The sequence below is a fragment of the Hippoglossus stenolepis genome, chromosome 3, assembly GCF_022539355.2.
Source record: "Hippoglossus stenolepis isolate QCI-W04-F060 chromosome 3, HSTE1.2, whole genome shotgun sequence".
In the NCBI taxonomy this organism is placed as follows: domain Eukaryota; kingdom Metazoa; phylum Chordata; class Actinopteri; order Pleuronectiformes; family Pleuronectidae; genus Hippoglossus; species Hippoglossus stenolepis.
This window is the reverse complement of record NC_061485.1, coordinates 22,648,066-22,673,927: the sequence shown is the minus strand read 5'-3', so window position 1 is coordinate 22,673,927 and position 25,862 is coordinate 22,648,066. Positions and strand designations below refer to the sequence as shown.

The 25,862-nt window shown below is 41.0% G+C and overlaps 1 protein-coding gene across 3 annotated transcripts in view; it reads right to left on the bottom strand.

The window, feature by feature from the left end:
* Positions 1-25,862, bottom strand: part of LOC118102586 (chemokine-like protein TAFA-1) — a 115,662-nt gene that overhangs the window by 10,183 nt on the left and 79,617 nt on the right. For all 3 annotated transcript variants that reach the window (XR_007032359.1, XR_007032356.1, XM_035148899.1), the window contains exon 3: positions 7,862-8,002. Coding sequence is in view for 1 of the 3 variants with exons in the window: in XM_035148899.1 (XP_035004790.1) it covers positions 7,862-8,002 (141 nt within the window). In the remaining 2 variants the exon portion in view is untranslated. The remainder of the gene's footprint in view (positions 1-7,861; positions 8,003-25,862) is intronic.

Here is a 25,862-nt window from a genome sequence, read left to right as displayed (position 1 = left end):
ATTATATTTTGGAGTAGATATGGATAAACACGGAGATTCTGGATTTTTTTTTCACTTTCTTTAATATGTCTAGATGGTGTATTTGTCTTGGTATTTGTTAGTAAGCAGGATTACACCAAGAAGTACAGGACAGATTTTCATGAAACCCGGTGGAAGGATGTGGTTTGGATCAGGAAAGAACCCATCAGATGTTGTTGTGATGTTCAGATGTTCAGATGTTGTCAAAATTGTGAGTTAGAATACCAGCTGGTTGTTTCATGAAAAATCTGCTCCTGTTGGTGATATTTATTTAATGATGTGGTTTTGTTCTTTTTTCCCATGATGCAGTGTTTTAATGTCTTTGGCTTTGATAGATATATTTAAAGGTTCAGTGTGTAGAATTTAGTGACATCTAGTGGTGAAGTTGCATGTTGCAGCTGATTACCCCTCACGTCACCCTCACCTTCCAAACATGAAAGAGAACCTGTGGTAGCCTTCAGTCGTCATAAAAACTCAAAAGGTGTTTAGCTTGTCCAGTCTGGACTACTGTAAAAAATATGGCGGCCTCCGTAGAGAGGACCTGCTCCATATATAAATATAAAGTATTTGAATACAAAGGGGCCATTACAGGGTAAAGAAAACAACAATTTGTTCAATTTAGATGATTACATACTAGTGAAAACATCACTAGGATTATTTTACATTCACTTTCTGCCAATAGATGCCTTTAATTAAAATGTTACACACTGGACCTTTAAAGGGACATGATTCAGACAATGGATTTATTGAGGATGAAATATCCAACCAGTGACAGTACTATACCTTATCATTAACTTTACTTCATGCCCGCAAGATCAATGATGGATTACCAGAGTCTTGACAAATTGCAGAAAATACGTCACTGCTCAGAAATTGTCAACTAGAGCTGTTAAAAAAAAACCTTATTGTTAAATAGGGTTAAATAAGGTCACATCAAGGCAAAGATCAGATGAGGATAATTCACCATCTTTAAAAGCTACCGGATCTCTGGGTAATGTCTTGACAGCTTCTAATGGTGTAATAAAAGGAGAGTAAAAGTTTAATGACCTGGGATTATTAAATGCATCTAATAAATATTCATATTTGATCTTTGAAAATCTCTCTCCCTCGGTCAATGAGGCAGACAGCAGGCTCATCTCAGGACAACTTGACAGCACAATGTAGTGGCACGTCAGCTCTGATGGCCATGAGGATTACTCCAGACAGAGTCGAGCACACACACAAACACACACACACACTCTTCATGTCTGTGGCTGTACCTGGGCCAGGACATCTGGCTCTGACCTTGACCACTGGAGAAGAGCCATTTCTGGGTCAGGATCCATGCATCACTCCCTGATGACCACTGACCTCCAACAGTCGTTTTACTTTAACTACTCCCTGAGCAATCGTCAGCATAGAGGGTATAACCTTTGTTCCAACATGAGCAAACTTTACTCCTCCTCTGTGTCTGCCACGGAGTGAAGGAGGAGGGGGGCATTACAGCAGACCACTGTCCTAAATCCTGCTTTAGGTTAGCTATTCATTTTCAGATCCATGATTTTAAGCACCAGCATCAATTAATGTGATCTTCAGATGTTACCATAAAGAAGCTGCTGTATTCTGTCAGATATGACAGATGGTCTCGGAATAATCTGCAAAGTGTAAGAGTGTTTGATTCGAGATGTTAGCCACGTAGCAGCCTGTAGTCTGCAGCTTTGATGGACAAACAACCGAGAGTAGGACTTGAATTGATTGAAAAACATGAAGCGATGGACCTTTTACAAGTGCATCTGTCAGATCACTGGTGAGCGGTCTCCGTGATGGATTGAACTCGCCGTCACGTCCCTGCCAGGTAGCAGAATGTTTGAACACCTTGACGGATGAGGAGGGGAATTGATTTCTGCCTGCGTCAGAATGTGAATATGCCTCTGAATAGTTAATGTTTCTTTAACTTAGGGCGGCCGCACAGCATTTGGCTTAATCATAGCAAAACAATGGCTTTCAAATTGTGTCGGCTGGAGTGTTTGCTGTTTTAAATTTTATTCACAGATGAGCTGCCTTCAGTCAAGACCTGGAGCTGAAAACAATCAGGCTTTAAATTTGTATGCCATCAATCAGGTTCAATTTACAGTTTGGGGTGAAGGATCGCTGCCTCCCGAAAGATCAAACTTCTTTTTTTACTGACTCATGCAGGTCATCTGGGTCTTTTTCTTTCCCCCTTCAAGTTAACAGTTTATATCAGTGCTCTGCTACAAGTGCCATGATCACTCATTTATTACCCAAACAAGTAGCCAATCAATCAGTCACTCCTATAATCATGCAGGTAAGAATCATGTGATTTACTAAAAGAATTCCAGTGAAATATTTGGCTCAAAAACACATTTCCATCTCAATGAGACAGAGGTGTGCAACAGCAGTAAAGTACTGGAGGGGTCAAGGGAGCATGAAGTAAATGAAGCAAGTGCATAATTACAGCAGGACTGAGACTTGGACCACTGAGCCCAAGGTCAGCCTCAGATGGTCAATATTCTGCATTAATCTTTGCCCGAGAGAGAGAGAGAGCCAAGGTCTGATTAGCTATTCATAATATATTTTTTGGCTTTCTCATCACATAGCTTTAATTTCAGAATTTTGCAATGGATATTCCCACACACTTAAACAAGCAGTCCTGTTTTTAATTTTTATTTTCTGTGTGGATGGGGAATTCAGATTAATTCTTGAAATTGCCTACAAAAACTTTGTCTGCATGGTCTCAGATTCATTAAGGTGAAAACCAGAGTTTTCAGTTAGACAAACAAATACCAGCAAAGTTTGTCAGGGTTGATGCACATCATCTATGCACTTATCCTTTGAGGATGGAGCTGGTTGCCCACATGTAACCAGTCTGTGTGGAGACCAAAAGAGATACATTGACTGAAATGCATCAGCTATCTGTTTTTTTTAATTTACCTATAGTCAGACATGCAGATAGATGTTAGTGTCACTGTTAGTGTTCTTTGTGAAGAACGTTTGTCTCCTGCGATAAAAGAAACTAGTCAGACTGTAAACAATGTATGGGGAATGTAAGATGGAGTCTTGTCCCGGATAAGCATGGTCCCAAGATACTGGCCGGTGCCCCAAGAAGCTAATTCATCGTCAGATTACAGTCGATGGGCTGCGTGATTGGAGACAAACAACCACTGACACATCCATTCACACCAATTCAGAGTCTGCAATTAACCCTTCCAATGAAAACCATTATGAGCATTGTATGTTTGCCTGCGGAGGTAGGATGTGTGTGTTTGTGTGGGGGTACAAGCATTCTTCTTGATGAATGAGCAAATACTCCATTTGTCAGATTTTGAAAAGTGACTCAGGAAAATTGGATCTCCCACAGAGCTGACTTCCCTGATTCTTCACCTCTCTCTCTCTCTACATACAACCGCAGACATGTCACTAGCGTGTCAGTAGAGCAGAAAGCAAATATGATTTTGTAGTTTTCTTAAAAAAGAAGAGAGAGATGAAAAAGAAAAAAAAAAAAATGAGGCGACCTTTCAACTCCAGCTGAGGGTCGGATCCTGTTCTGGCAGGTTAAAGGTTGAGAGTCTAATCACATCGCCAAAGCTGTGAGAGCTCAGTGGGATGTGTCAAAGACGGAGGGGGAAAACCTGCTTCACAATCATTATCCTCAACTTCTCGAAAGACACGAACATCATTTCTGACCCAGGAGGATTTTGTGTGCTTGTAAGTCGCTCGTTATGTCTGTCTATGTGTGTGTGTTTGTCAGTAAGAGAAAGAACTATTGTTTTCCATTGTACAGTATAATCTACTCCTTCTATCCATCCCCTCAGGCAGTCTCTGCAGCAGGTTTGTGTCTTGCCAACCACATCCAGTCGTGTGAGGAGACAATGTGACAGCCCAACTGTGTGTGTGGGGGGGGGGGCAAAGATTTTATAGTGGGAGGATGAAATATAGCCTTTTCTTTGTCATTCATCCAGGAAAGTACAGTGGTTAATAAACTCATTTGTGCAGAAAACACATAAGAACAAGCTTTACCAATAAGTCAGATACACTTTGCGGATTTCCCCGTTTCCATTGAAACCTTATCAAACAGTGTATCTTCTAAACTTGTGATGTTTTGATTCATGATGTGCATCTGTTAGACCAATTGGCAGAGCTGTGGCATTTCTTGTCCCTCCTCTCAAGTAGAGTCAATGTGTGTCCCCGCTGGATGTATCTCAAATGTACCATGACAACCTGTCATGCTCGGCTATATTGCGCCCGCAGCCAGACAGAAGGGTTCATTCCCCATCAGTGATCAGCAGCAAGCGTTCGTGTGCGTGGATTTCTTCTTGAAAGACTTTACTGCTACAGCAGCTACATGAAAACACAGTGGTAGCATGTGTGCGTATCAGGGCATCTGCATGCATGTAAACAGTATGTATGTCCAAACTGTGGCTGAGGGCTTTACACGTCTCATACGCTGTAATAAAGGCAGCGGTGCAGTGACGAGTGCCTAATCTGAGTGCATGTGATCGGCCCAGTGAGGCTGGAGAGATACGAGCGTTTGACTTGTTAAAAGGAATGTTCTTCACTGAAAGCCTTGTTGGCCCTGACATAACTGGGACATAGTTCTCCTTGTCAAAGCTAATAATCAATTCCCACCACGCAGCATAATCTGACAGCAGACCCCCACTGAGCATGACGCCTCCCAAAGCAAGCTGTCGTCATATCCCCATATATTAATAACAACCAAAACAGTTACCAATGGCAACTGCAATAACCACATTCACAAGGTGGAGAACGCTTGACAATGAGACTGATCTTCAGTGTGCGCTTTGATGTTGGGCTTTGATGCTAATGACCAATAATACAGTGCATCGAAAAGACCTGCTGTTTCTGCAAATTTTGCCAAAGATAAAGGAGCGTTAGCTCCCCCGGGCTCTGTGTTCAAACCTAATAACTGCTGAAGATATACTTCTGATTTGTTATATCAGAGCACTGGCTATTCTTTTTTGTGTAGGAACATAACCTGTGTATGGTACAGTGGCGGCAGGTGTCCCCCAGGGGGTGGCGAGATGAGATGGGTCGGGCTGCGGCATCGTTCCTTATCTGGATGGAACATTAATAACGCTGGGACCTGGGGAGAAAGCTCCATCTGGGCCAGGCCGGTGCGCTGCTAAGGGGCCAGACCACTGACTCCACAAGTCTATAATCCCTCACATAGTAGCAAAGGTAGCCTGCGGCGCCCGGTTGACAAACACACACTTTCAAGTGTAGCTTTCCTAGACAATCAAAAACTCTGGAACAGAGTGGCCCCCCCACCCGCCTATATCCATTTATTTCCCCATTTATAAAGAAATACCTTGATTAAACGGTGTGTTTGCAGCATCTGACACTTCCAACTACAAATGAGCTCTAATGAATAATCCCATATTTTTTTCCTCTGCCCTTCAGCTCTTATCCCCTGATGATTTCAGGGTTAAATAAATAACAAACAGCCTCATTTACTTTAAAGCAAGTGAATTTTATCCAGGAGAAACTGTAAAGGCTTGAACTAATGGAAATAAAAATCATTAACAGGCCAGGTCATCTTAACTCTTTCAATGTGGTGCAGTGCTTCTCAGTAGCACAGCTTGCTGCTCAGTGACTTGTCATTTCCATTTTTTCACCACTCTTTCCATAAGTGCTTGTTAATCAATACGCTAACAGCAAGGATTCTCCCGCTGCAGGAGTCCGAAGCATAGAGGCATGAAGTGTTAACAACAGCTCCCACTTCTTTCACCTCCACGCCTCAGTCCTTGTAAAATCGCTTTTGATTCATACAGCTCTGTCCAGCTTCTGCCCTCGACTTTTGGGAATTTCCCCGCTACTGTATATCCACCTTCTATTATATGCGGTTCACTTGTAAGGACTGGGGTGTATTTCTTAGTCGAGTGCAAGAAAATGTCTTTTTTTAGGTTTTTAAGTTTCTAAGGTATTTCATGAACTCTGTCTAGACTGTGCTTAGTGAAAGAGACACAAGCTGAATGGATATAAGTCCAGAGTCCCGTGTCTGTTATGTGCTGCAGAGGAGACAGCGTCTGCCTCTCTGCTCAAGGACAACTCTGCCTGCTAAAAAAGCTACATCTCAAGGTCAGAGCTGTGTAAATGTTTCATTCAGGCGATGTCTCCAACCACAGTGCAAACACAACATCAGTTTTACTGAACAAAACTCCCCAAGGACCGGAAAATTCCGCCGTTCACTGAAAAGTTTTATTGGATGTGGATGATTTTTCATCCACCCGGGGGAAAGTTCTTTTTTGTGGCATCCTTGGGTAGCTAATTCATATTCTAGGGTCTTGTTGAGTGTCAGCTGTGGCTAACCAACCCTGTGAAGCCCACTGAGCAGGCATGTCTGGCCTTTCATGTAACATTCCTCGTAATGAATATATTTTTGGTGTCATTTCTTTGCGAGGGGGTCAGTCAGAGAAATAACTTTGATCTGTGCTGAAGGTGGAGGTGAAAAGATCAAGGCTGAGGTGCAATAAATGAGCTCCAAGGAGTGAAGGGGGCATCGCAGTTCTGTCTCAGCTGACTTGTGATTTCCTTCAGCTTTTTTTCCCTCCACATGGAGCTACCTCAGCCTGATTGTTTTTCTCAGCTAAGGTAATTCAGGTGCACTAGCCTGGAGCTTCCCTGACTTGTGTTTATTAGTTATTCATTTCCATCAGCCTGAGCTGCCTTGGGCGATGTGATCTGCAACATGCTCCTTGCTCAGGTGTTCAACAGCCCGTCATCTCGCTCCCATGATGCCCAGCAGCGCAGCACTACTGGGTTTGTAATGGTTGAATGTATTTTTGTTATTAGAGGAAAAAATATCACAGAGAGACAGCAGTGAATGTTATATTGGAAAATGTTTGGTCTTAGCAGTTTATTAAAGCAAGTGAAGAATAAGTGCTTTCAAAACAACTCACTCAAACCTGATGAAAATCTCCAGAGGTAGGCTACTCATATTTTCACATTTCATATTCTTCAAATCCAACATGAAATTATTGCATTCAACATTTCCCTTCAGTAAAGGTAAACAAGTATTATCATCAATATGTACATTAGGTGTAAAAACTGTTATAATACTTTATCATTTGATCATTAGTATTAATGCATTACGTTAAATGTTGTAGTTGTTTGAGATTAAGTTACATTTTTACTCTTTAAGAACCTTTGCGTAGTTAAGTACATAACAACACATTCTTTATGAATGGATCACAGTTGTAATTTGTAAAACTTATTCTAAACCTCTTTATTGTAGCTGATATTTTTAGCAAAGTACGATATTATAGTATAGTACAAAAAGGAAACACTCAAGTTAAGAACGGGTACCAGGGTAATATGTTTAGGAATCTTTTTCAATTTCCATATTTTCCCTACTTTCCATACATGAACAAATAATAGTATAATAATCCCCAAAAATTTGAAATGTCCAAAGACCTTGAACATAATCACATGGAAAACTTGATTTCACGTTAGTTTCTTAGATAAATTTTGCATCAAATGTCTTTTCTTGACAGTGTCCTGTTTTTTATTATTTGTTTGGCATGAATTCTATTTTCTATTTCAGAGATAAAAAAAAAAGGATATTTAAATATAAAGTGTTAAATTTTGGATGATCCTGCAAAACCCTGGATTATATAAAATCTATATAAAAATATAATTTTTTTGTCCATTAGTGTTTATCTCTACACATACAGGGTATACTATTTTTTGCATTGTCACTGGATATCATTTGTACTTTTTGTAAATAAGGAGGAGACTGAAGATATACCACTGACAAATACTTTTTCCCCCATAGGAGTCTTCATTAATAAACAAATTATTATAAAAAGAAATGAGCGGTCCTCACCATCCACACAGGAGGGCTTGTTGCGTGTCGTCCCGGCCACTTTCCCTGGTAAACAGGAGCATTTGACTGTCTGAGAACGCTCCTCGATACGATTCTTGTTACAGCATCGGTGGGCGGCGATCACCTCGCACGTGCCTCCCTCTGCAGAAAGACCGAGGAAAACACATCATTAAAACCGAAGCAACCATAGATCTATACAGTGTTTTTAACATATAAATGAAAGAGTATAAACCTTGACTACCTCGCATCATATAGTGTGAAGCACGTTGGAGTACATATATGTGTGTAACATATCGGCCCTCGAGGCATCTCAGTTATGTCATCTAATTGCCTCTTACTAAATGCTGGCTGTCCTCACTACATACCAATCAGCCCATTGTAAAGATCACATACACTTAGTATTCATCATTGTGCTTATCTTGGCATCTTTGAAATCTTCCATATGTTGTCCATACGATTAGAAAGGATGAATGCTTTGTCTCAGTGAAGACCTGCCAGTCATCAGACACATCATGGCTGACACACGACCATGTTGCAATACCATTTTTCACTTCCGTTAATAATTCTGGTAGCTGGACTTTGCGTATCGGCCGATATAGTGAACCGATACCAGTGCATTTAAAAATGACATAAATAACATAATGTATTTAAAAAGGTATTGTAAATGCTACCAACCCTGTGTGGAAGTGATGATTGCTATCATTGTTGTATACAGAGAGGGAATGCCATAGAACTTCTTTTGTTATCTAGTTTGACAGTTATAACTAAAGAAGAACACAAATAAATAAATCAAAGAACACACAACAATTCCTATAAAAAACTTAACATGCAGCCACAGTTTAGAAAAATAAAATCAAAATGGAGGTCTTGTAAATGGTACAGCTCACCATTTTCCTTGAGGGACTCTCCAGCGTAAACGTTTTGACGATTACTACAATTTTGACCAGCTCTGGCTAATGCTACACTAGAAACCTTTTCCTCATCACTGGTCTAAAAACAATACTTGCCAGTGGCTGTACAGCACAACTGCTATTTGGAGCAGTGAAGAAGACACAATTTCCAGGAAAATAAATGGTTTTGGTACATGGTATTGGATCGGTATGAGGCCTGACCCGGCATTTTCAGCAGTATCTGAGGTATTTCTGAGACTGGTATTGGAACATCTCTTTTCTCTCAGGCTAAAGTACGTTAAAACACTAACTCCAACGCATAGGTGATAACAGAGGGAGTCAAGAAACATTCTGCCAAAAGAGATGGCAATATGTGAAGATGGTGGTACTGGGTCAAAATAACAATAGGGTGGGTTGCCCAAGAGAGGGAGAGGGGGTGATGGCACTTACGGACATCCTGAAATGAGTGAGACAGGCAGGGAGAGAGAGAGAGAGAGAGAGAGAGAGAGAGAGAGAGAGAGAGAGAGAGAGAGAGAGAGGACAAGGTGTGTCTGGCTGCCAGGGACTGGCCATGCCAGTGAGTAATGAGGGAGCCACTGGAAGTGCCCCCTTCACACAATTATAAAGCGTGGGGCTAATGCAGCCAGCGGAGCTGCAGGAGAGAGGCCCTCCATCACCGCTCTCCCCTTTCCTTATGCCCCAGGAAAAACTCTTTATCTTCCCTTGACAGCCACTGCAACAGACACCAGCATCCAACAATTAAACTGGAGCTCATCCCAGGACGGAGAAGGAGAGGAGAGGAGAGATCAGGAGAGGAGAGGGAGAGGAGAGGAGAGAGGAGAGGAGAGGAGAGGAGAGGAGAGGAGAGGAGAGGAGAGGAGAGGAGAGATGCCACATTCAATCTTTCTTGTGCCTTATTTCACTTGGTGGCACCAAGTTCTAAAGAGGACATCCAGCTGTGGTGAGAGGATGCAGTTTCTTCCACTGGCATGACAACAACCGGTCTGTGTTGTGCAAATGTTTAAAATGGCTCCGGTCATGAATTACAGAAATGAGCTCACAGCAGCCTCGACAAGTTTGGCAACAGTTTTCTTCTCCCATTCCCATCACTGTCTGCATTGGTCAGACCAAGGGCTGCAGAGTCCTGGATTAAAAGGCAAACATTTGCAGTCCTGCTGGACCATGATGTCGTGCAGTATTAATGTCACTCTCTCAGCGCTTGTTGTTAGATATTTCTGGGCAGGAGGAGCCAGAACACAGAGTGTAAAAGTGGGGAGAAAAATCCCCTGAGTGTGCTAAAACCCCAAACCCCACAACGTGTTGGCTTGTTCAATATTTTACCAACAGCTTCCTGACCTGCAGACTTGCTTTCAACTCAGAGCATAGCTCTGAATAAGTGAGGAGTTTACATTGCGTCACAGAATACTGGATTGGCTTGAATACCCTCAGCTAGTGTCAGAGCCAGATTTGCAGCTTTGCACTACAGAGGTGTATCCAACAACCATCTGCTGAGGTACAACACCACACAGACCTCATCAAATCCATGTCAGCTGTGTGAATGTCCTTTTGGATTTGGTTCATCGCTGGGACTTAAGTTACAGAAGCAATTGCTGATCTGAAATATTCAAAACTGTGTGTTTGCCTAATTTATTTAGAGGTACGTGAAGAAGGATCTGCTCTTTGAGATTGATTTGGAATTAATTGTCTATAACACATTTCTCGGTCATATTGAGATTGAGATCTATTTTTCAAGACAGACCTGGGAACAACAACCACAAAAATCAATCAACACAACACAGATTACAAATTATACAATAAACTAGGAAGCGAGAAAGTGAAAAAAAACATTAATGACAAAAAAAACCCAATAATGCTTACATGAACAAAATTATGACACAGATCAATTGGATGGGACAAATATGATTGTAACTTCCCCTGCCTTTTTGTACCAGAAGGACAATACATGGATCATAACAAGCACTTATCTTTATAGAGTTACAGTTTAGAGCCTAAAAAGGAGAGGCTAGAAAAAAACAACACCTTGACAGCTATTTCACTACAGAACATCGAACAAGTTTTGAGTCGCTGGTGGTTGATTTTCAGCATTACCCTGCTCTGAAATATATTCTGTTTTCCTTTTAAACTTTTGACTGACATCTTATTTGGAAAAGACATCATGATAATTAGGCTAAGTATAAAGATTATTGCACTTTTTGCCATCAGCATACATGGATAATCCTCACACACACGCACGCACGCACGCACGCACGCACGCACGCACACACACACGCACACGCACACAACACATAAACACATGGTAATCTGTGTCAGCCATGGGGCTGAGGTCCAGCCATCAACCTGGTGACAGGTGGACATTAGGCAGGAACACTACTATCCATCTGGTATGTGGAGGAGAGAGCAGTGTAACCGGCTCCACGATGACTCCACTGGGTTTGTGACGAGAGCCACTTATATGACTAATGGCCACTTGGACTTCACACAATCCCATTCAGGTAGCTGGGAGCTCAAGGTGACATACATGACCATCCATTATCTGTGACTGGGTTTGTGTGTTGTGTGCTTATGCATATTATATTGTGTTCTCTGTTTTCCATAATGGACATTTTCTGCTCAACTACACAGTGGTATTATGGTGTGTGCATTCTGCTACAGTAGGTCCATGACCACTTGAGACAGGACTGGAGGTGTTGATGGATGCAGTGCTCGGAGCCTGTCAGGCAGCTAAAGGGGTTAAACCAACCTGCAAAGATGGAGTGGCTGCCTGTGCACTCTAGCCTTTAGTGAGAAGAGGTGAAGGGCATCGATGGGCCCGGTGACTGGTCATTTTTCTCTTGGTGGCCCACAGTGACAGCAGCCATTACATGACTGGATGAGGTAATTATGTTTAAGGAAATCAATGCTTCATTGTTTTCAGCTTAGCCCAAGGGCCAATTAAGAGCTGTTAATGAGGGGGAGACTGTAAAATGTGGAGGTTGGCAGGGAAGACAAGGAACGAGGACTCAAGGTAAAAAGCCACACTTCATATTGGAGTGTTTTCAGCCGAACTCAACGAGTTTGAGATTTGTGGGTTATTCGGTCACGTACATTGCAGTCTAACCAATAAGAGTTTGTTGGAAAAGGGGTTGCAGGTGGGGATGGATTTTGAAGGGTCTTACAAACAGGCCAAAATAGCAACTTTACGGGTTTTAGTCAGACCTGCTATCAAAATTGGTCCTTAGAGATCCAATCAGAAGTGGTGATGACATTAAACTCTTAGTGTGTGTAAAACACATTTTACTGAGAAATGTAAAAATACATTTTATCCATAGTGAAACTGTAGCAGGTCAGCATGTCAGCTGAGTATAAGCTCCTTCATATGTGGAGATGTGGAGAATTGTGTCCATTGTGTCCCTGACCTTCTCTGAATGTGTTTCTTGTTAATTAATGCCATGTTGAAGTCCACGCAAATAAATCACCATTAAGAGGGCAAATACACAATGCATGACTGTACCATATCTGCTCAAATATTCAAGGTCAACTAACAAACACAAACTAACAAACCCATGACAATTTATTCACTAAAACACTCCAGGCATACAGACAGTTTCTCCTTTTTATTTTCTGAGTGACTAAGAACGTACTCAACTGGGAACTGATTGTCTTCTGATCTCACTGCATCTGGAATTGTTTTTGGCACGGAGATAAATGCAAGTGCTCATTACAATGTTACCATGTTACCCCCACACACACACACACACACACACACACACACACACACACACACACACCAACTCGTTCCACTACACCTTGGCTCAGCGTCAGCGTCAACAACTATTATCTATGCAGAGTAGCCAAGAGCAGAACTCACTTCAACACCATCAGCAAGCATTTCTGTCATCACTTTCTCTCTTTGGTTCTCTCACACTCACACACACACACACACACACACACACTGCTTCTCCCACTGCTACAGTTATTAAGCAATGACATATGGCCGAGGGAGGAACACAGCAGCCGGGAAAACTTAAGCCTTTCAAGGACTCATCATAACAACTTAATCTGTGCATACTCAGATGAAAATGAGCAGTTTTCCGCCTGCTTTGCTAGAGTTCCTGCATTGTTTTGCCAGACAGGCAGCTGCTGACAGCCACCGCGGTCCATCTCTTCTCATGGCTCCTTCTTCTCCGTGGGTTTGATGCCATTCCCTGGTGTTTGCGCGTAGCTGACAGTTATCCACTGTCTTAGCGCTTCTCATTGACAAGTTATTCTCTGGTGGCAACACGAATTGGGGTTCCTGTTGTCGGTAAATAATTGTAGACATGCGTGGAGCTGAGAAATGTGAACTGCACACATTTTACTCAAGAGCGGGACGTTTCAATCTGCTGCTGAAAATGATGTGCATTTGTGTGAAAAATTGGGACTCAAAGTTGTCAAAAACGTCTTTCAGTACAAAGTGAATAAAATGACTTTGTACTGTGTTCCAGAGTGGTCCATTCAAACGCTCGCAAAGTTTTATTAAAAAACAGTTTGTTAATTCAGTTGGTTTATTTCTGTCAATGTGTCTTTCTGTGAATCCATGCATAATGGAACATAACCCTTTCCTATGATGCACAGTTTGAAACATGCTAAAATGCAGCTGATTGAAAAGTTGTCAGATATGTCCAAAATGAAAAAAAGCTCTATTCTGTTTGTCTCAATTAGTTTTATGTTTCTCAGATTTGAGGGAAGAAGCAATAAGCATATTAATGATGTGTTTCAAGTGGCAGCGGCATCAAAGTGGCTGCGGGCAAGCTGCCCCACTGCATATATGTTTAATACCGCCCATCAGAATTTTGCTTTTCATTACTTAAACATCAAGCTGGAACTTCATGAACACTCCCACTGATTACTTAGGATAATGTTTAAACACGTTACAAAGCACCGCTGAGTGGCTTCCAAATGGAGGCCTTGGAGGCTGCGCCAGGGAAGAACTTTTCATGTGCCTCCCACTGGCAACTGACACAGTTTATCCATTTCAACAGAAATTACACGACCCCCATTTACTGCTCAAATGCCTCTAAGTTGTGTAACATGACATTTTAAAGTGAAACATGAGGAAAGAGAAATCTATGGAAGGAGCAGAATTAGACCCCAGTGCTACATTTTCATGATGGAACTACCTTAGAACACACACACCTCATGCAGTATTGAGTAGCTTTGGTGAAGCCTGTTCAAAATGGTGCTGGTATGGCGACATGATGCTTCTCTTTTCTTCCTCTCTGTCTGTTTTCTAGCAAATGTCTTGGAAATTGAAAGTGTCGTCCACCCTATCAAACATGACACATTCGACAAACCAAACCCTCTATTCAATTATCTCCATTCAGGTAAAAGACTCTGCAGTAATACACCTGGGGCAAGCTGCCTGCCTTGTATGTGCATGACGGCTACATCAGCAAACTGCAGTGGCTGGACGTCTGTGTGTTGTGTCCACACCGCCAGTTTGTCTGCCGCTGCGCTGCTAATGCCAGTCCTCTTTCCAAACAGACTTTGCCTTTGATATTGGCCATCAATAACAATCATCATCCATTGTTGTTAAGTGGTCTGAAGAGCGAGGAGAAAGCAGCGAGCGACCAGGGAGCAGTCATGTGATCTTTGTTTACTCTCATTTCAGAGTGAGAGAGAAAAAGAGTGAGAGAACCAGAAAAATATTTATCCCGTTAAATTATTGAAATGAAATCATTTTAAGCTACATTGGGTTTCTGACTATATCACAAACATATGACCTCCACTTTATCCTTTAATAACATGTAGTTGCTACAATAGGTAAAATACATGATTACTATATGTTTTGTCTGTGACTTATTCATATATATATATGTAGATATACTGTATATATGTAGCAGTAAAAAAAGTTACTGCACAGAAATGTACCATTTTATTCCACGTTTATTCATTTATTTTGAATTAAGTGTAAATGTAATGCAGAATTATTCAATTGCTTAATGGTCTTGAATGCTTACAGTTCATTCAATTCTACATTTATATTTGTATTTCATTCTGTAAGAAAAAAATGAATTCTTTAAAATAACTTATTTTTTACTGTAATTTGAAAGTAAGTGTTTGGCAAACGTTTGTTACCAGAATTGTTACCATTTTTTTTTACAGTGTAGACATTACAACTATTGAAAGGTGTAATTTTTAGGTGATGTTACTGGTGATCAATAAATTATCTATCAATTGATCTTTCCCTCGTTTATATATCTTCTGGGAACCGATGTGCATTACACACAAAAAATAGACATGAAGCTGAAACCCTAGATGACGTTCAGGTTGTGTTGCTGCTCCAACCTTTTAAGATGGGCGCCAAAATAAAAGCCACAATGTTCCCCAACCATCACACAGTGTGGCCCAGGCATTAGGAGCAGAATGTCTCAACTGCACTTGCCCTGAAGCAATCCGCATCCTAAATGCCTCACTGATTGTATAAACAAGCACAGGCACTTTAATCTGGCACTTTAAGCACAAGGGCCCAAGTGGGGCTCTCACTGGATTTACTGTATTTTAATTGCGACTGTTTTGTGCGGCCACTTCTTATGTGTATGTGTTTATATGTTTACTGTTGCTCAGCATGGAGCCACATTCAATCATATGGCACTAAATGACTGAGTCTTGGAGGAGATGTGTGAAACAGCAGGAAGAGGAGAAGAACGAAGAAGAGACACCACATGATAGATAGATAGATTATTGTCACTGTGAACGGAATTTCGTCTGCCAGCAGTCCACTAGAAGCATATATATAAAAAAATAATAATAATAAAAGAAGAAACAAGACAAATAGTGCACATATCTGTGTAAGTGCCACATTAGAGCTATGCTGATATGCATGCTGCTGAATTGAGGTGTTAACATGAACACTACTGACCGTGTGTTTACACAGCAAATGGCAGAAAAATGAACTCCTCTTATCGTGAGGACTTTCTCTGCAGTGGTGAAGTCGGCTTGAGCCCCAGCCACTTGTTCTTGCTCTGAAGTCATCTCCCAGAGAGCTGACTCTCACCAATGAATAATAAAACGCAGCCTCAAGGAAGAAGGCTCCCGAGGAGTCTGCACCATTCACTGTTAAACACATCGAGAGAAGTGGGAGGAATGCCAGCTTTACAGTGCAGATTTCCTCCACAAATACCAAACAAAATAATCTCAGGGATTCTTAGACATTATTTATCTAATAAACGCTTTGACCCGTGTGTCACATATGCATCAGGAGCTGCTTTGGATCTACCACTTATCAAGTGCCCATCAGCGACCTGTTGTAGTGATCCGTGTGGCTTCTCCGACCTCAGACAGATTGAAGGCTTCAGGCTGGTTTCTTGCTGACCCCTCTGTGGCCTGGATTTCACTTTCCTCCTGAGGCAGCATCACCCACAGTAATGGGAGTAGACAAACAAGTGGACACAGTAGCTATAGTAGTGCCTGAAGCTACCGCAAACCTGAGGGAGGGAGGGCGGGAGAGATGAGGGGGGGGGGGGAAGAGAAGTGAGGAAGAGAAAGGGGGAGTGGGGAGAAAGACACTCCAGAGCTCAAGCTGACTGACAGGAACCACTGACCCAGCTCTACTGGAGTCACACAAATCAATGTTGTTTTTCCCCTCTGTTGGTATGGCTTACTTTGAATCTGGCTATACCCGTACAGAATACTGAGTACGATTCAACAGCAGGTCCGACTTAAAGAAACCTATTAGAAACAGGTTTGAGTAAAAGAGGAGGAATCCGGGGAGAAAGAAGAGGTAAAAAGAAAAATCTTAAAATACACCTCGCTTTTTAACAGGCATTCTTCATGCATGAAGACACGGAAATGGGCTCCAGTTTACTGAATCGGGAAAATGCAGCAATTTCACCACTGGTGGTAATAGTCTCAACATCTTTAACAGGTAATTCCATTAGTACGAATAAGAAATGCGAGGTGCTGCTGTCCACGGCCTTGGTCGATTCTTAATCACCTGTATGGGTTTCCTCTCATGGGCCTGTATGACTCCACTGCTCACATCTTTATGGTTATTAAAGTTAACGATTGCTGCGTGGCTCATTTACTAAGGCTCTATCAATACCAGTTCAGCAGCATGAAATTACCCCGGTCCGGAGGGAGCAGCGTGACAAACCGGATTAAGAAGGGCTCTGTAATGCCCCGGCATATATAACTCTCCGTGTCATGGACTCAGCCCGCCACGAGAAGACCCACTGCCAAGCTCCATCCTCGTGAAGGGAGGGGCCCTGCGGGGGCTGCTGACAGCCATTATGGCTTAAATGTCAATCAAAGCTTTTATTATCCCCATGGTCGTTCAGGAAAAAAGTGATGAAAACTAATAACTGGCAGGTTTAAAAAAATTAAATAAAATACACTTTGGAAAGAAAACACATTAAAAGTTTTAAGGAGTTACCTTACAGATGAATGGATAAAGAAGGGTGATTATGGTAAATATATGCAGGATGTAACCTACTTATGTGGTCTTTCAGGTGTGAGTATAACTTTGTTGGATGCTCTTTTATAAGCACAACAGTTATATTTTGTATGGAGATGGGCTTCATTGCATTTTAAATGTGGTATCAAAATAAAACCCTGCAGTAAAGAGGAGATATGGCTCATGTCTCTTCACTCGCCGCTTATATTATTTCCATGACAGAAGGACAAGGCCAGAAATAATGTGCAGTGCCAGAAACACTATAATATAGAATTTACTGTATGCTGTCACATTCATATAAAGAGACACATTAGATAAAGCCAGCAAACCTTTATTTATCACTTCTTGTTTCTCACTTTATTGCCCTCATGCTGGTTGTCTCTCTGTGTGTATCTTTAAAAACCAACACAACCACTGAATCGGAGCCTGCAGGTGTCTGCACAACTCTCTGTGTTTTACTGCGGTACAGTTGGTGGTGCCTGACCTCCATCCAATGTTCATATGACTCAGGTCAGTGCTCGCTCTAAGCGAGAGTCGGATGGTGAAATGAGCAACTAAATTGTCCATTCAAAATCACAAAAGTGCCTTTTTCAACGGGACCACAGAGCAGCCTTCAAAAAGGGACATTCATGGGAGAAAACAATTGGTTGCTGTGAGCTCTGGAAAATGGCCTGAATATAACCCATGAGTTTCAGTTGACCTCTTTTAAAGAGAGGAAACAAAGGAATGGGTAGAAAAAAGTTCATGGGCAAAAGTAAAGTTAGAAAGTGCACCATATAAGCAGTGCTTTACCAGTTGAAGCTAAGAATAGACCTTGATTATAACAATGTTAAAGGGGAAGCGATATCTCAGAACACTGTTCGGTCCTATAAAGGATCCAATATAGCCTTATTGCATCCATTTGGTAATATACTGCCCTCTATTGGCAGCAGGCCATTGTCTCTGGAAGCTAGGTTAACATTGCATCTATTATTTCTGTCATTTCTGTGGAAGTGGCCAAGCCCATTGATAAAGCCACTTGACACTCGACTTCTCAAGTGGCGGAGGAGGAGGAGTTTTTGACATTTGCACAGGCAAATTGTTAATAAAGGCTAATTTAATCAATATTAGAGATACGGACAGAGGATTCTGTCGAACGAAATGGAGCAGTACCACCTGAAATCGTGGGGGGCAGTGAGGCCAACAGTTCAAGCAAAATCAACAATAGGACAAGAAGAAGAAATTTCAACATTGGTAAAACCTTTTGAAGAAAGACTTTGCGAGTTGGTAAGAAACTACAGTATCTCTTAAGAGGTACCTTATCATAACTCATCCACTGTCGCCATGTTTGTTGTTTTCAGGAACTCTTTCGGGGGGGATCTTTAGCTCTGCTTGTCACTGCACGCCACTGCTATATAGGATTGTTTGGTATGACACAGGGTTCGCTCCTGTCTGGTCTCAGGCCCAGTGAATATTGTGTGACACAAAATGTCACATTGGGGGAGGTGTGATGCATGGTGGCTGTCTCAACCAGCGATCACGCCATACTGGGGCTTCTGCGTGTGGGGTCTGGAACGACATGTCATTCTAAGTTCAGGCGAGGTCTGCCTGGATTACACACAATGCATTATGTGACATGCATAATGTATCAGCAGGCACTTAACATCAAATTATAGATGCATGCAAAAATTCCCAGAGCCCTGTATATGTAGAGAAAGGGCACTTTGCTGTGCAGATAATCTGCCCACTTTCTGTAAAGCCAAGCTATCAGCGAGTTGCATGATTTTGCATAACTGGATGACGTCAATACAAAGCTAAAAGCTAATCTAAATCATAACCATCCCATCCTGTTTACTGAGCTGATATACCCAGTGCCAATTTTTTTTCAAAAAGAGCAGTTTTTGTTAACAGCCATAAAATCCTTTTTTTTTAAATAATTTTGGTTTTGTGTGGTTTATTTTGTAATTTTTTTATTTATTTAAATTTTTTATATTTATTTATTTATTTTTATTTAACAAATTTTAATATATTTAATTATATTTCAAAAGTCTGACTGAATATTCTTTAGAATTAAGTTCATTGCTTTTTCAAAGAGTGTCATAAATTGTTAAGCTATAATATTATCATCATAGCAGTGGTTTAAAATGGTCTCACAATGATGACATTAATATAACTTATCACAATAATTTCTGGGACAAAATATCATCCAACTTAATTTGTTATCATGACAGGCCTACCTTAATATTTTTAATAATGCACCAAGTTAGAAGTTTCGTTGTTCAGTTCACAGCTTTAGTTCTCTGAGAATTTCTTTCATATCCAGGCAAAAATGGTATTGAATCAAATCTGAAATCGAATCGAATTGAGACCTTGTGAATCGGAATCTAATCGATTTGGCAAATCAGTGGTGATACCCAGCCTTTACGAAATTACCAATGTATGCGAACTGTAAAGAAATGGTATAATAGGTGTGTTATTGCCGTGCCAAAAGGAGCAGTGAAAAATGTTGGGTGCACCTAAATGAAAAAGTTTGGTACCCCTGTGCAACCAATATAAAAAGTTAGTCTGGAGCCCTGAGAAAACTGCTGATGTTCCTACAGTCAATGCTCTGTATAACTGAGTGAGAAAAAGTGCAGCTCTACTACAGAGTGGGAAATTATGCAGCTACATTTTTCAACCTCATCATCCTGTAGAGTTTAACCTCTACTTGACAAAATTGATTGATGAAAAGAGATCGGTCGCCTGGGTAGATGCTCAGTTCTCCATACAGCAAGACAGGAGTGGGGAACTACCAGTTCCACTTTTATAACATCCTGTGAGGGGCCATACTGAATTATTAAACATATTGAACATCATTCTACATCCACTTATCTTTTCTTGACGTTTGCCACTTGTTAGCAATAACACGCAACAGCTACATGTGTTTTAGTCACCCGGAAGAAAATGTTATTTTACCATTTCATCTTGTTGTTGTTGTTGTCATAAGAATTTCCTTTCAGAATTGTCTCTTGGGCCATTTACGGCCCAGAGACAACTCCTACTATAAGAAAAGCAATTACAACACGTAAAATCCTATGTGAGGTATTACAATATGTGTGTCCTACTGCAGCAATATACAATATAGATATTACATTACATTAAAAATAAAAGAGGAATAAGTCACAGTTGTGTTGGATAATTAAGGTAAAAGAAATATCCCCAGTGTTTACAACTACAGTTAAAACAACTACAACAGCCACATTTATTGGAAACACATTAGTTTGAAAAAAGCTGGAATGATCCTTTAAGCATTGCACAGAATGATTTGTCTTACTAACTAAATATCACAGAGCTGTCAAATGCACAGGATCCATTTAGAAAAGCTTACAGCTTCTGCACATGCTTTATGATTCAGTGCCTACATTCTCTATTTAGGTCCGGTATCGTTGCCTGACATGAACATGACAAAGTATTTTCCACTAAGCACCCTATTAAAACGGATATTGGCTTGTAAATGATGCATTCCTGAGATGATAATTGTGTGGCAGAGCATTGATCACTTTCCCAAAGACTGACTTCCAAGTGATGATCAATCTAAGTAAGAGCAAAAAGGGAGGGAAATCAATGTGCTAAACACTCGGCTCCTGTTTGACAATGCAGAATAACGATGTCAGATGTGACATTTAGCGGTTGACCTTGCTCTGTCAAGGACAGGAGAGTGTTGTGGACAATGAAGAGGACAGATAGTGTGAAAGCTGGAATCTGTCAGGACTGAACACATTTGATTGATAGTCTTTTTTATAATATGCTGAAGAATAACTGATAATAATTATAAATAATCATTTTTTTTTTATCATTATATTCATTCATTAATCAAACAATTGGCCCATTTGTCATTAGTTTCCCATTATTTCATTAGTAAACATTTTCTCAATGGTTTTCGGTACTTTTGCTATTCAAAATAGTGCATACTAAAAACACTAATTAAGTATGTATGAATACATTCTTAATACCTGTACATGAAGTAGAGTTAGCAGCTATTTGTACTTATTTTGAGTATTTATTTTTTCACGTATTACATTTTAATTACATTTCAGTTATTTATATGCCTTACATTTTAAAAAGAGGCTCCTTACTTTTATTATAATGAATTTGAGAGGAATCATCAGTTTACTTTTATTTTTGCAACATTGAGTGCCTCCTTCCTAACGTAAAGACAGATTTAAACCTAAATGGATAATAACACAGAAAAGACCATCACTGCATATCACACAAAACATGCGTAACAAGGTGTGTAGGACGTAACAAGACCAAACAGTCAAGTGAGGAAGACTCAACCGCGGTGAAGAGCTGCAGCTCATATGTCAAAGACGTGGAAGGAAGTGAAGAATCAGCAGACATCGCTGACAACGTCAATGATGAAGAACTGCAGCAACACATTCCCCACCTCTGGCCTAGTTTAAAATGAAGAATACTTCATTCAATACATTGTACAATTTTCCTTCCGGACTATTTTTAATGCTCACAAATCTTTTCAAACTGTAACCTCCCTTTTTGCTGTTTTCTCCTGTTTGAAGTAATTGTTGTTTAAGTTAAATAATCTTCCAACTATATTAATGCGACATGAGTCTCAGTTTTTCAATTATCCGATACAGTCGCTAGAAATGACGTTCAGAGGGGAATTGTTTTCCTTTATACTTTGAGTACATTTCAGAGCTTGTATTTTTTTGAATTTTGCTTGAGTAAAGAAGATTAATGAGTAGTTACACTTTTAATTGAGTCGTTAAATAAAAACTACCTGTACTTCAACTTTAGTCAAGAATGTGTTTCCTTTTTTCACCTCTGGTTAAATGACTGGAATCACAATGTAAGATTACGTATACTGAGCCTTTCACCTCCATCATGGAGTGTGGCTTTTTACAACAACTATTAATACTGTCTGACATGGTTAAATTTCCAGGAAAAAAGGATTTTAAACAGAGAGAGCTTAAGAAAAGCTAATTATCCTGATCATAAAGCAGAGCTGACACCTTTAGAGACAGGTTCTCAGTCTTATCACAGAGCATAAAGGAGCCTGCTGAAAATACAGCGCAGTACACAATGTACAGCAGATTAACTACAGGCGAAATAGACAATGGACAATGATAATCTATTTTTGTGTCACAGAGCAATAAAATGGGTTTTCAACCCATCTTCTCTACCTTTGGGGAAGAATCACAGCCATGACAAATGGCTGCAAGTGAGACGGGAGATTTTGACAGGGGTGAGAGTGAGAGGAGACGGCGAGCGCATTCTCTAAAATCGGAACAATATGAGAAGTGGAACACAATTTGGCATCAGATTACTCACAGCGATATCCATCAAAACACACAATTCAGTCACTCAATATCATTACGGTCGGCTTGATAAGCTTTTAAGCTGGAGATAACATCTTGATGTGGCAACACAAATGGGAAAAGAGTCTCGGCCTCGTCTGTGTCTATTGTCGAGGCCACAACAGAGAAAAATGAACCACATACCGCGGCCATGAGAGAGATGATTCATTATCAAAATGATTGACGAGTTTATCATTAACAGTCCCGTCCCCACTGACACGGAGGCAGCAACAAACTTCCCACACATCTCATCATCACATCGCACTATTTGAATCAATACTTTTATATTCTTTTGTCACATGTTTTCACATATTGCAATCAAATGCTTTTAGAGCCTCCTGTGGCTTTCTATCAAACGTCATCACGTTGGGGAATTCAGTGAGTCGACTGTGAGAAGAGGGAGGCCTCAACTTTTACTCTTCTCTTTCTTGACTGAGAGTGATTACTTCATCTTCCACAGCAATCCTGTGCGGAGGGGAATCAATCATGACTTGAAATATGCCATCATTCAGTCACAGAAACTATCCCCCATCTACCGGATTAAATATCAGCAGTAATGAATGACGCAGGCTCTTGTACCCATTAATTATAAAGATTAGAAAGATGACTTTGTTTTGAACTCGTGCTCACGCTGAGTCTCAAGGTCACCCTCCTTTATAACGGGACTTAATTGCAAAGACACACAGAGGCGGAATGAATTAAATATTTTCTCCATTCAGTTTTCATTCATAGCCTCATAACTTGTTTATGCAAAGTTGTGGTAAAAAAAGAGAGTCTTGTATCAACATTACAACCCAATATTCAGATACAGTGCATGTATGTATCTATGTTAGGAATGATATTGTCTCATGCGAAACCGTTAAATAGAGATGAAATGAAAACTTGAATCTCCTCATCAGTCTTGCCTCTGCATACCTGTAAATTTGATCTGTGCCACCGGGGTGGACTGTGAAATCATGTGGCTGCACATCAAAGTGTGACTAAATTCAGTGTGCATACTAATGCCAGAGCAACACACGCACAGAGCTCTGCCACGGAGAGAGAGAGAGAGAGAGAGAGAGAGCAGAGAAAGGAGAGAGGGAGAGGGCGACCAAAGAAATGTTCTCTTCAAAGAAAAAATAAATATATTGGAAAACTGAATTATGTTGACATTTGGAGAATATTTCATCCGGGGGTGGGGGGGGAAATAAGGTTAAACACAAATTTGCGGTTACATAAAAGCTCCACTTTAACCACATTTCCAAGCAGGTATCTGCCTTTTATCTATTGATTGTACTTGCAAAAAATCCCCCTTCCTTGCATATCATCAACTTGGGAAGAGATACGGCTGATGTACTGCCAAAAAGCAGCCGTCACTGTGTGTATCCTCTTTATCCATCATATCCACCACATCATTTCCCTGGTCATTGCCTGCGTACTGGTGGCGCTCTAACGTGTGACTGTGGGATCAGAGGAAGATAAGTGATTGTCCTCTGGCAGACAGACGAGCTGCTGTGACAGGCTATGAAGAAAGGAGCCCGAGCACAGCACTTCAGTAGATGCTCTCCCTATTTCTCTCTGTTCCGTCTCCCACCATCCGTCCGTCCATCCATCCATCCATCCATCCATCCGCTGCTCTCCAAGGTAGGTCAAAAGAAAGATCCCAGTTGGCAGCTCATTGCTCACTCTGATGAAGCTGCTTGTTAGAGACTCATCAACTCCTCTGTGTCACGCACACACACACACACACACACACACACACACACACACACACACACACACAGCAGCAGCACTATCTTTCACTCAAATACTTGTCTTAGAGTGTCTCCATTTCATTTTTCTCTCCTCCTGCCTTCCCCTCTCTCAGGTCTTTGTCTCAGGTCTCTCTCTCGTTAGACATCTCCAGCAGCGGAGTGTACGAGGGAGGTAAAGCATCTGAGCAGGCTGAACTGTGACATGATCGAAGATGGCCGATTGCACCATGCATGCGCTCTCATTACTCCAGGTCACTGACCTCAGGTCATTGAGGCAGAGTGGCCCCACTGGCTCGCAGCCGCTGTCATAAAAATCCATCTTTGCTCTAAAAACATATGCTTTGGGATGAGAACGGGTACAATTCAGTATGTGTTATGGGAGCACACACACAAACAAAAGAGATTAGACTCTTCCGGGCTGTAATTACTGCAATTAAATCAATCATACAAAAGAGAAATCAAGCGCAAGTAAATATTCCTAAATGCCAACTAACGGCATTGTACTAGTTGTCGTTTGCTTGACACTGTTGCTGTGTGTTTTTGATTGATTTCCTCACGGAGTAATTTGTACATTAATTTTCACATTATTGCTCTGATCTGTCAACACCTCTGCTCTCTAAATGGAAGAAAATGCAATAACGATATTTGCCAGCTGGTTGTCGCATACAAATTGAATTAGAGTGCAGCTCTCAAGGACAGCAACAGATGGTTGATCACAACAAGAGGAGAGTAAATCCCCAGTAGTTACTGTAGTATGACACTCCAATGTTTATCTCTGCAGACTCTTTTGGTAAAGCTCCATTAATCACCCCTTTTACGCAACCACTGGCATTTTTGTAACAGTAAACTGCTGCATGTTCTCCGGCAGACAGACGCTGCAAACAAAGGCAGCGTGTTCCAGCGTGTTTGGAAAGTCTTCTATCTTTCCCCCTCAGAGTCGCTGTGGCCGAGGCAGATGCCAACTCCTCAGAACACAAATGTCTTCAGACCCGCCCGTTCTCTTTATAATCTAATTAATCATCCTTAAATTTGGCATGTGGCCTTCTGAGAATAGTGCCGCTTTTTTATTGTGGCGTCAATAAGGAGAAGAGCTCGACACGCCCTCTCTGGCCTGTGTGCACACCTCTGCTGGCATCAGCTGGAGGGCTCCGATAAGCCGAGGGAACAGGGTTGTGATGCATTCTTCTGTCGGGTTTCTGACCAATCCATCTAACCTAAACCTCTCGCTCTGAATGCTCTGCATTTACCCTCAACGGGAGCACAGCAGCAGCTCTTATAGAGGAATCTATAGGAGGAATAACCAAACTGAATCATTTTGAAATCATCTTGGAAAAAACGTTAAACATTTGGTGGCATCTGGTTGCAGCAATTTAAATGTGATGACTCCGTTTTTTTTTCTTTTTTATATCCTTATATGACTGTAAAAAAATATGTATTTTCATTCAAGAACCAATTTAATATCTCCACAATATAGTGTTGCAATATAAATATATAAAACATGACTAGAAAATACATTATATCATATTAATAACAAACACGTAATACTAAGCAAACAATGCAGAGCCTATATCTTTATTCGGAAATCTGCAATAATTGTGTCGCTAAAATCTG